General features: G+C 41.0%; 1 protein-coding gene across 1 annotated transcript; it reads right to left on the bottom strand.

The window, feature by feature from the left end:
• Positions 1-205: 205 nt before the first annotated feature.
• ZCCHC4 (zinc finger CCHC-type containing 4) lies at positions 206-12,331 on the bottom strand. Its single transcript, XM_074147046.1, has 13 exons — positions 11,679-12,331; positions 11,251-11,369; positions 9,811-9,893; positions 9,108-9,383; positions 8,522-8,602; positions 8,144-8,216; positions 6,381-6,531; positions 5,784-5,884; positions 4,790-4,911; positions 3,129-3,204; positions 2,567-2,618; positions 1,102-1,246; positions 206-454 (listed from the first exon to the last, which is right to left on the bottom strand). The coding sequence occupies exons 1-13, from the start codon at positions 11,764-11,766 to the stop codon at positions 331-333; spliced, it is 1,491 nt and encodes a 496-aa protein (XP_074003147.1). The 5' UTR covers positions 11,767-12,331; the 3' UTR covers positions 206-330.
• Positions 12,332-12,561: the final 230 nt, after the last annotated feature.

Raw genomic sequence — 12,561 nt, 5'->3', positions numbered from 1 at the left:
CTGAGGGAAGCGGCCGCGGCCCTGAGGGGAGCGGCCGCGGCCCTGAGGGCTGGCCCCGAGGAAAGGCCTTCCCTTCAGGCAAACCGCTGATCCTACACACAAAAAATGGTTATATTACACAAATACAGGGGGTGTGCCTCACTTAAGCTTTTTTTTTTTTGTGTGTGTGTGAGTAATGATGTGTAATAAAAGAACGGTTATTCTTAACTCAATTAGTTTTATTTTGGATGTTAATATTAAGATTTTTAGACAATGGAATCAAAGGCTGGCCATAAAAAAAACAACCACAAAACAAAACAAAACAACATAACTAAGCATCAGCAAGCAAAATCACGTCTTTTTTTTCTTATTCTTTATCTTCTTCCTGGAGAACGTGGCACGCTTCACAACTGATCTTCTACTGATCCCCACCTTCACCCTCTTTTGAGTTTTCTGCCTTTGCTTTTTGCCAGCTCTGTAAGGCAGAAAAGGAACACACAGATTAGAATAAAATGGAGAAGGTACTTCCACATTTGCTGGTATTTTAAATATTTAAACTATCTGGCCAATGAAGTATACGACCCTCAGAATCATTGAGGGTCAGAATCAGAATCACCCCTCCCAGACCAACTGGACCAGGACCTTACAGGAGTACTGTCACAAAAAGCACAAGGGACATTCCATCTTACAATGTTAGGACATTTAATCTTCCTAAAACTGTCTGTCCACTTCACTGCCATTAATTATTTTTCATGTATGTACTTACTCAGCATTTACTATTAAACAGAGGTAGAAAATTTCAGGAAAGCCACTCACCAAGTACATAAAAAAGCAGATACGGGCTGTCGTGCTCAATATTTAATGTATGACTATATAATGGAGAGGCTTAGGAGAAAGTACATCAGGTTTAACAATATTATAAAGACTCCTGCAAATAATATAGGACCTAATTAAAACTAGCAAGTGGGCTGTTTTCTGCCTCAGCCTGTCCTCACAGGAGAGATGTTCCAGCCCCTCTGATCAACCCCATCTGCTCCAACAGGTCCGGGGTCTTTCCATGGAAAACGATCTGACCTCATCTGAATGCTCTCTTTTATAACATCACTGTGATATCCCACTTACTGGCAGGCTGTCCCGGGGCGGGAGAGGCTGGGACAGGCGCTGCGTTTGTGACCTGCCCGACCACAGACGAAACAGCCGGCGTCGGTCCTCTCACAAGCGTGGTTTTGAAGAGCGCAGCGGTTGCAATTGCTGCAGTGAAACCAAGCTGCAAAGATAAGTAACGCGATTTATGAGCTTGAAAAAAGCTTAAAATGATCGTTCAGAAGCTTTAAGTACAGGCTACATTGCCAGGATTTTAATTTTGTTTTAGTTTTACAGAGATGGGTGTAAACTCTGTTCCCTTATCACATTTCATAAGGCAGCCAGGTACTTCTTCATCTGATACACCGTCTAACTCTTCCACAGAATCACAGAATGCTATGGGGTTGGAAGGGACCTCTTGCAGATCATCTAGTCCAACCCCCTGCCAGAGCAGGTCCACCCAGAGCAGGTTACACAGGAACGTGTCCAGGCGGGGTTTGAATGTCTCCAGACACAGAGACTCCACCACCTCTCTGGGCAGCCTCTTCCAGGGCTCTGCCACCCTCCAAGGAAAGAAGTTCCTCCTCACGTTTAGACGAAACTTCCTATGTTCAAGTTTGTGCCCATTACCTCTTGTCCTGTCACTGGGCACCACTGAAAAAAGACCGGCCCCATCCTTGACACCCACCCTTTAAGTATTGATCAGATCCCCCCTCAGTCTTCTCTTCTCCAGACTAAAAAGACCAAAGTCCCTCAGCCTTTCCTCATAAGAGAGATGCTCCAGGTCCCTAATCATCTTTGTAGCCCTCTGCTGTACCCTCTCCAGCAGTTCCCTGTTACTCTTGAACCGGGGAGCCCAGAACTGGACACAGGACTCCAGATGGGGCCTCACCAGGGCAGAGTAGAGGGGGAGGATGACCTCCCTCCACCTGCTGGCCAGATGGATCTTCTTTATGCACCCCAGGATGCCACTGGCCTTCTTGGCCACAAGGGCACATTGTCGGCTCATGGTCATCCTGTTGTCCACCAGGACTCCGAGGTCTTTTTCCTCAGAGCTGCTCTCCAGCAGGTCAGCCCCCAGCCTGCATTGGTGCCTGGGGTTATTTCTCCCCAGGTGCAGCACCCTGCACTTGCCTTTATTGAATTTCATCAGGTTCCTCTCTGCCCAACTCTCCAGCCTGTCCAGGTCTTGCTGTATGGTGGCACAGCCTTCTGGTGTGTCAGCCACCCCTCCCAGTTTTGTATCATCAGCAAACTTGCTGAGGGTACATTCCATCCCTTCATCCAGGTCATTGATGAATATATTAATTGATGAATTCATTGATGAATCACATATACCTGAAGTCATCAAATGGCAACTGTTTTGAAATTGAGACTTTTCCCTTATTTTGTCTTCTGAATTTTATTTCTTTTCCAGAATATTTTCTCTTTTGGTTTCTGGGTTTCTTTGGACTATAAAACAGTAAGCGCACTTTTATTAAGAAAACTATTTTTCGGTACTTACAGGGTTTTACACATTTTTTGCAAAGGACACAATGTTTCCATCGTCTACCATCCTACAAAAGATGAATAAATGCATTGTTTGTTTGCTTGTTTAAAAAACAAAAAAACACTGATCCTATCTTAAAACTAAACTACTGATGAACAGCCCCCATTATTTACAGAAACGGGTCCTCTGTGGGAACGACTGTAACTGAAAAACAACAGTCCTGACAATCTGTGACAACCACAACAAAATGGCTGCATTTTGAAGCCGGCAAGTTCTACGACTTCTGAAACGTAAGAAGAAATGCCAAGAGACCACTGGTGAACGGTGCAAGTGGCAACCAGCAAACTTTTCCTGTCCTCTTTCCACCACAAGGGAATTGGGGAAACAGAAATTAATTCCCAGTGGGCTATGAATTATGTCCCAGGAAGGTAATAGTAAGTCTACAAAACCGAACTGTCTGGGGTTCCCCAAGGAAATCAATATCAGAATAGGTTTTTACTAGAGCAAAAATTACAGAAGTTATTAATTATTTGACTATTGCTAAAACTTCTATCCAAAAAGTCATCAAAATACTTACTTTTGACGTACATGAATTACATATCTCACAGTGCTGGTTACCAGAACTAACATACCGCTGACATATGGCACAAAACCTGGGAAAAAAGAATTATAAATGTATTGGTCCACTATTTGCTCAAGAAGCAACAGAAACCAATTTTATACAAGCTATTTAACAGAAGCTCAACAATAATTATAAGGATTGCAAAGTGACTTTGATAAATTAATGATGGTTTTGATGCATAAAATCACCACTTAGGCCCAGAGCCACGTAATCATTTAGACACAGTACATCCAAATAGTAAAACTCAGGTGCTTGAATTCAAATTAGCAACACTGTCAGCAGTAAATCAAGTCCAATCTGTTCCTTTGTCCTTGATGCTTCTCTTAGGGTCCACTTTATTAACTGCTGTCCCACCCAAGCTGATTATCAGGGACAGCTGTAAATCTCTGTCTCTCATAGGTGTACACAACATTTCCCTGGAACCAGTGGTGTCCTCCAGAGGTCAATACTCGGTCCAGTCTTATTCAATATATTCATCAATGACCTGGATGAGAGGACAGAGTTCAAGTTCGCTGCTGACACCAAACTGGGAGGGCTCGCTGACACTCCAGAGGGCTGTGCCGCCATCCAGCGTGACCTGGACAGGCTGGAAAGCTGGGCAGAGAAGAACCTAATGAGGTTCAACAAGGGCAAGTGTAGGGTCCTGCACCTGGGGAGGAAGAATGCCAGGCACCAGTATAGGTTAGGGGTGGACCTCAGCAGTTCTGAGGAGAAGGATCTGGGGGTCCTGGTAGATAGTAAACTATCCATGAGCCAGCAATGTGCCCTTGTTGCCCAGAGGGCCAATGGAATCCTGGGCTGCGTAGGGAAGAGTGTGGCCAGTAGGTCGAGGGAGGTCATTCTCCCCCTCTGCTCTGCCCTGGTGAGGCCACAACTGGAATACTGTGTCCAGTTCTGGGCTCCCCAGTTCAAGAGAGACAGGGAACTACTGGAGAGAGTCCAGCGTAGGGCAACTAAGATGATTAAGGGATTGGAGCATCTCCCTTACGAGGAAAGGCTCAAAGAGCTGGGACTCTTTAGCCCGGAGAAGAGAAGGCTGAGGGGAGACCTTATTAATGCTTATGAGTATCTAAAGGGTGGGTTGAAGGAGGATGGAGCTGGACTCTTCTCAGTGGTTCCCAGTGACAGGATGAGGGGCAACAGGCGCAAGCTGAACATAGGAAGTTCCATTCAAATATGAGGAGAAACTTCTTTACGGTGAGGATGACAGAGCACTGGAACAGGATGCCCAGGGAGATCGTGGAGTCCCCTTCTCTGGAGATCTTCAAGACCTGCCTGGATGCCATCCTGAGTAATGTGCTCTGGGGAACCCTGCTTTAGCAGGGGAGTTGGACTAGATCTCTAGAGGTCCCTTCCAACTCTGACAATCCCGTGATTCCTATAGACTAACTGAGGAATCTTATCACTCCACACTGGAAAACAGAAACCTCTTACACGTTGTTTATAGAACACGCAACCTTAGGATGAGTCAGAGAATCGTGCTCTTCAGGAACCTGGCATCCAAATGTCAGGCATGACCATACTGAACAGCACCATCCCAAAGTCCTTTTGAGACTTTATACCCTGATTAAGAAGGAGCATGCTCTTCCAGTCACTTGAGCGTTAACACGTCTTACCTGTAACCCTCTTCCACAGGAAGGACAATCGTACTCGGGGTGAGATTCGTGAAGATACGGACAGGGGACTGTCTACGACCTGTCTTGCCATGTTTATAAAGTGCATGATTATCATAGTCTACCTAGAAAAATAAAACCATAGAAAGAGTCTTAAACTGAATGCTAAGCACAGACAGAATTATTTGTGTAATTACTATCTTTATATGTGTCTATGAAATTTTCTTTTTTATATAAAAGACTCTAACCCCAAATTATATTACAAATTCTACAGCAAGCATTTTGTCTCATTTATTTTTAAATTTGTGCAACCATAGTACCAGGCTAGACTCAGGAAAATAACTTCCCAACACTAGAATTATCCTGTTTTATTTATCCCTTTTTGCTCTTTTCCATGGGATATCAGAGATAACACTGCAGTTGCTTGTTCTACGAAAGAGCAACCCATTAAAAAAAAAAAAAAAAGTGAACTACACTGTTTGGTCTGTTTGACAGTGCAAGAGTTGAGGAGCATCTTAACCTATCTCAGAATAATTACAAAGTTGCAAATCCAGCTTTTTCCAGCGCTGCCTTCAAAGACTTGTCACGAAAACTCACAATATTGGAGAAGCTGATGTCAGTTTATTGCTTTATCACTGACAACTTTTTTATGTAAATTTATCTATTTATGTCGTAATTCCAAAAATTTCTATTGCTGTAATTCTACTCCGATCCCAGCAGTTTTGGGGATGAAAGACCTTAATTACTTTTATTGACCAGGGCTGGGCATTACCCACCAAGCTACTGACATTTCAACATCTGGGAAAAAATGAAACACTCTTCTTCAAGTTCCCTCTCACCTCTGCAATATACACACCTATTTTGTCACACCGAAAAGCGGGCAGAAGAAATGAGTAATGCACAGATGAGTTAAAGGTATGAATATCTGCTTTCATTCACATTCCTGTTCACGCCGCACACGACTGAAATTTAGCAGATTCACTGGGTTCAGTTATACCTGGTAATCCATCATACTGAAGCTGGGGAAAAACTCCAGGATACGAGACTCAAAGAAGTAGGGAAATATCCAGAACATGGGTATCTCTTGGTTGTTATGACCTAGTAATGGAAAGACTCAGATGTGCACTAAAGAAAAACAAGGTACGTGAAGTGTGAAAAATTTACCGTAAATACATAAACATGTTTATGTATGTCGTGCTGAGCATGACAACTAGTTCCTTCAAGTGACAGCAATTTTTGGTCTATTTTATATATGCAGAATGGAAGCTCCACTTAACTAACAACTCTTGTCACCTGCCTACGCTGGTAAGAAATGGTAGTGGTTTGATAACTTATTCTTCTCTACCTTTAAAGTCCATTTTCATTGCAAAGTAGATTTTTAAACATTTTACATTTTAAACGTAAAGAATTTTAAGAGAGACCTAGAGAATTGGGTATTATTAAACTAAAAGCATGAGGAGAGTATATTAGACCCATCTTTTAACACGATTGTGTTCACATTCATCTGAGTAGGAAGAATCACAGACTTTTAAACAGGTGCTTTTTACAGTAATGTTACAGTAACGTTACCCACCCATCTGGCTCTAATACCTACCTTCTCTTTCTGTCTCCTTCCACATGGCCATCAGTTTTTTAAAACTAGAAGCCAGTGCTTCCACTAGTCCTCCAAATGGGGGATCAGTTACCATAACGACTCTTTCACCATTGTCTTGACACAAGAATTTCCTGCAAGTTTCACGTGCAGCCTGTAAGAAAGAGAGGTTAATTTCCAGAAATACAGATTCAAAAACTGTAAAAATATTGTATTTGGCAATAAAATGATTAATTTTAGAAGTTTCAACTTTGAACACGGAAGTTAATTCCTTTTGTGGAGGTGAATTTCCTCTCGCGTAGGATTTAAAAAAAAACCCCATAACTAGATTTGAAGCACTGAAAAAAGGTGCCCTGTTCAGTCAGAGATACCGTATCAAGGGCAGATGCAGTTCAAAGCTTCCTAAGATAGTCTTTTTCCTAAAGGTACTAAATTTAACCTGGAAAAAAGATGTTATTCATAGTAAGAAAGCAAAATTCATGCCCTTTACCTTTAGTTTTATTCTGTAAAGCATTATCAAAATAATGGGGGAAAAATCAGTCCACTGAAATTCAATCCATTCATTATAAAAATCTATATATCGTGTTAAAATTTTAGCAATCCAACTTGGACTCCATATTAAAGGAAATGTAAAAAGTTACATATCCACTGCCATCTTACACTGTTCTCTCATCTATTACTTAGACTCTATTGCATTCCAAAACCAGGCTTGTAACACTAATACGCATTCAAAAGTGCTGCAATTCAGTCCTCGAATTCACTGCAATACAGTGCCACTCAGGTGTCACCTTTTCACACCTTGAAAAGGATGCTTCAGTGTTTATCATGTAAGTGAAGAGAGTCTTTTGTTTTAATTGAAAAATACACAACAATTGATAAAAAAATTCAAAGGTAAAGCTTTCAGACCAGCTTCTCATTTCATTCCAGACAATTCTTTTTGTTTTCAAGATCCCATTCAAAATTAGGCTTTAGAATAGTAAAGATCTGAAAACTATCTGCATCATGTGAAAGGTATAACAATAGACATGTTTATGCAAATCAGTGGTGGCTTCCTATTAATGGCAGGGGAAGAGCAATGAGTGAGTGAGTGTACTATTGGGATAAATGTTTGAAATTAATGTTTGGAATTGAATTACGCTGTGATTCCCCGTACAAAGCCACAATAAACATCCTACTGAAGCCACAGGTTTCCTAATGAAATCAAACTTATGCACTAATGTGACATTTAAAAAGAAACAAGAAATTCAGCATTTTTTTTTAAACCATGACACTAATTCAACCTCATTTTATAACAACAAGATTAACCTTTTGACCTTGCCTGCCTGGAATAAAGCAGGGAAACCTCCTCTTCCCTCCCACCTCAAGTACCAGTGAACAAGTCCCATGGCATCCATTCAGCTTGTAAAGGCTGGGAATAAACCAATTAATTCTGTTGTAGCAACACAAGAAAAGGGCTAATGAATACTTACACTATAACGAATACTAATATAAGGCAACAACTCACACCAAATGGTCATTTTAATAAAAGCAGCAGTTAAAGGGTGTAAGTAACATTAGTCAACATAAACTTAATAGGCAACTTTATCTTTGAATGGAGGGAGAGAGAATTACTGAAGAGGCACTGTTATTCCTTGATTTCAACTACTCTCGACCGTTTTTATCTTGTGACAGTTGTTTTCTACTACGCTAGTCGTGACTTTCTTAAAAAATTCTGCATCAACAACATGTACTTCTTTAGAAAGCACTCAAGAAATACTTGGCCTTACCTCTCCACCAAAAAAATAATGATTAAACATGTTGTAGTGGCAGAATTCATCTTCTGCGTAAAACTGTGAATACCTGTAAAATAAGTCTTAAGTAGTAGAAAAATACAAACAACTTCTTGCCTGCCCTAAAGGGCATTTACAGTGAAAACAAGGCCTTAAGAAAAACAACATCTTTGGGTTCTGATTACCAAGAACACGTACCAATACTAGGAATTATTAAGTATAATTACTTTTCTCATAAACTGGATGTAATTTGTGTACATATGCAGGAACAGAGATGCAGAGACACGAAAAACAACCACCATTTATCTTCTAAAGCAGTAAGAACACAAATCTTTGTATTTGCTCTTCAGACAGATAACGTTTATCAAAACTTACCTGAAATCAATATCTAGCAGAAGGCTTCTAACCCTGAAATCTTCTTCTTGTGATGCTTTTGACTGGATGATTTCATGAAGCCTGAAGTATAATTGGAGCAAAGAAATTTAACACATAATCATTGGCTTCAGAAATTATCTTGCAAGACAAGAATGCCTGGTACTTTACTAAACCTAAAACCAAACAGATAAAGAAAACAGAGTAATCTGAATTTAGATGATTCCATCTGGCTAACATTCAAAGTTAGAAAAACAGGTTAGTCTTAAAAGATGAAAAGTCAATGGAGCCTACCGGATCTCCATGAACAAAAAAACCCCAAACATAAGGAAAGAAACTGACTGTTACTTCTGTAAGAAACAAAGCCAGACATTCAAAGTGTTGTCTGTGTGTGTGCATTTGCAGTGCAGCTACAGACTTCCCCTGTATCTTACGGGCTCAAAGCAAGGCCCCACTAGATAATCCCAACCAATTAAAGCAAAGTGCACCTCTTATTATCAGAGAACCCCTGATTATTTAAATATTAATAAGTTGTACGGTTTTGAGACAGAAATATTATTTGAAAGCGTAACAATTCTGACTGACATACCTGGGCGTTCCAACAGAGAGCACTCGTCTGAATCCTAATTCAATAATGAGATCCAGCAGGAACTGGCAACTTCTGTCTGCAAATAAATACTGTGCATTTGTTTTTTTATTCTCCAGTGGATACAGAAGTTGACTGGGGCTTTTTAACTGGGCAGTGGAGATATCACACAGGAACTGGTGATCTGAGTGTTTTTCCCATTCAGCTGGCAATAGCAATTGCTGGCATTCCTGGCAAAACCTCCTCTTTGATAACGGCAACAGAACAAAATTCTTGTACCTTTAAATACAAAAGGCAATAGGGAACAAACTTTGAAAAAGCCTCCCTATAAAAGATGCAAAGGGGAGGTGTGAAGGGGGTTTCATATTTCATAAGAGTTCAATTTAAACAGGTAATGTACTTTAAGCTGCTTTTGCAAAACTCTACTGTCTACACATGAACAAAGTGGCAGATATGAAAAAATATTCAAAGGACATTTGGAAAAAGTCTTCCCTGAAAGTGAGCATATAATACTCTGGGTTGAAAATTCCACGCTCTAATTAGATGTTTCATGCAATTTTCCTGTTGCAGTCAACCAGGTTTTATTTTTCCAAATCCCTCTGGCATGTTTTCATATTTTATAGAATCCTGCAATATTACCTCTACATTCTGAGTACCTAAACTTGCATTACTCGCGTTTCACTCAAGAAAATATACGTAACAATACCTTTCCACATTCTGTCTGTGTGTAAAAAAAGGCTGATGATTTCTGTTATATTCCTCACGTGCTGCAAGCCTAGTTTCTGACACCTGTAAAATTTATATATATAAAAAGTTACAAAACAAAACAAATATCGCTCTGTATTGTATATTAAACCTCAGTATTAACCAAAAACCCCAGGCCTCACGCGTTAGTTACTTGGCATAGAAAAATTATCATATTCGTTGGATTGCTGTTTCAGAAGAACAAGCACGACTACAGCACAGAGGGACACTGCATAACAACACGAGTCTCTCGCTGTGAATGTAAACTGTGCAAAAAAATACAGAGAAGCATTTCGTTCTTCTACCACACGTAACACTCAGGAAAAAACTCAAAACATGATTATGATGAAGACAGAAAGAGGTATATTCTCCATCAACGCAGGCCAGCAGCCGAATTCCCTCTGAAGAACTACGATCTGATCCTGCACAACTGATGACACAGTAGAAACGTTGCCCAAGTCTTTTGTGTATCATTATTTTAAAAGCATGACAGCTCTTCTCTGAGTCTTTTTACTTTGCTCCCACAAAACATACTTAATGGTTTCACAGTTGATAGTTTCAAGACATTTGTGTAAAACTTAGGGAACTGATTTGTTTAAAGGGGGAGACAGTAAAATTCAATAGAACAACAGACATCACGATACAAGCGACATTCAAAATGAAATTTCATTAGGAATACCACTTAAATCTACACAAGAGAGCGATTAACCCTATCATTTTCTCTTTATACAACTTTTCAGTAGTAACCAGGACAGCAACGAAATGCTTACAAACCTGATTAAATCCTAGCCTGCCAACCTGCTGAGGACGATGACCACAACACAAGATACTCATTTAGGAAACAGAAAAAATAACACAAAATGTAGCGGACAAACACAGCAGTAAGTTCTGTGTGAATACGTATCAATCCCAATTTTGTTACCTTACAATTATCTGACCAAAGTTCTTTAGACAAAGAGGAATTGCTGCAAATATTCTGAGACTACTGAGCATCACGCTGACCCTCACTATTTTGTATATTCCATTGTTTGCCTGTATCCACCAGATTTTCTCTGCCTTAATTATGGAAAATGAGGACATCTTGGGATCACAACTATCCTATTTTTTCAATATTGCATGGTATTAGCAAACTTCATAACTTGAATACCTAAGGGTTTTGGCGATACAGTAACATGTGCCAGCCTTGCTCAAAATGTACACAGCCTTCCTTGAAAGTTATACCTGAAACATGTTCTCCTCACAGAAATAAGTGCTCTGCTAAATACAAACTATTAGACAAAGTTTACAAAACAGTAATTGCCAAAGATTTCCAGAACAAAAAACACTTATTTTTTTTAATTTTCTGTTAAATAGAGGAAAAAATCCCCAATATTCACCATAGCCTTAAGCAGTACTCTCTTACCTTCTCATCTTCCCACTGGAAAAAGTTACAATCTTTTCTATCCCTACAAGCTGAACAAGCATAAAATCTTCTTCCCTCCTCTTTTCCTTGGCTGGTCTTTACAAACAGAAGAGCAGGACCTAAAGGACAAACGCACATGATGACACACAGGACACCAACAGACCTGTTTTAACGCCTCCACTGCAAGGCTCAGGCTTCCAGAAGAAAACATTAAGAAAGGCTGCTCTAAAACACAACCCCCCTCGCAGGGGAGCCGCCAAAGCAGCCGGAGACGTGGAACAGAGAGGCTCAGGGAGGTGTCAAAACCCCCGGGAACTGCCGCCACCTCAGTCAGGCCCACCAGAGCCCCCCAGCCGGCCCCGCTCTTCCCCTCAGCAGGGCCCGCCGCCCCCCTCCCGCCCGAGCAGCCTCCTCACCGCCCCCCTCACCGTGCGGGCAACTGGGAGCACCGGGCGCCAGGCCGAGGAGGGCCAGCCCGCCCAAGCCCTCTGTCTCCTCCACCCCACAGTCCGCCATGTCACCGCCTCCTTCCCGGCAGCCCCCGCCACCGCCCGGGGCGGTGAGGCGGGAGCGGGGTGAGGCAAGAGAAGAGGGGCCGGCGCTGCGGCGCCCCCTGGCGGCGCGGAGGCCCCAGGGCCGAGGGGGGGGGAGAGAGTAAGGTATTTGGGTAGAACAAACCTAAACCGGGCTCTGCTTATGGCAAACAAGATACCCGAGCCCCAAACCCGTGCTTTTTAAGACTACGACATTTATTTCCTTGCAGTAGGCATGTCCGGTACATAAACACCGTCTTCAGTTTCTTAATAAACTTATAAACTGTTTATAAAGGTGGTCATATTCTGAACTCCACCGTACAGGGAGTTTTACATTTAAGGCTTAAAAGTTTTAATTAATCATGTGAATTACCGACATGCTACATTAATATTTACATCCACCCAAAATTATATAAAATACAAGCATTTTATTATTATTTTTTTTTGGAGTTCAACAGTATTGCTTCAAATTACAAAATACAGCAACGTCTGAAATACTGAAAGTTTCATAAAAGCAGCAATTTGTCCTCCCATTCCCAGACTTAGATGTCCAGAAAATTAACAAAAAAAAAAAAAAATATTTACCGTGTTACTTAAAGCCACAGATCTAGAAACATGACCATCAAGTCTTAAACCACGTAAATTAAACAAAAAAATGCAAATGGCAACCGGCTGAGGGCACGATAATAAGTCTCTGAGCTCTACCTATTAAAGTATTTTTTTTTTTACTTTTTTTTTTTTTTTTCCTCCAGTCAAAAAAATAACAGTGTGTTTAGAT

Source organism: Numenius arquata, chromosome 5, assembly GCF_964106895.1.
Source record: "Numenius arquata chromosome 5, bNumArq3.hap1.1, whole genome shotgun sequence".
Taxonomy (NCBI): domain Eukaryota; kingdom Metazoa; phylum Chordata; class Aves; order Charadriiformes; family Scolopacidae; genus Numenius; species Numenius arquata.
Note: the sequence above shows the minus strand (reverse complement) of the source record. Positions and strands in the feature narration are given on the sequence as shown.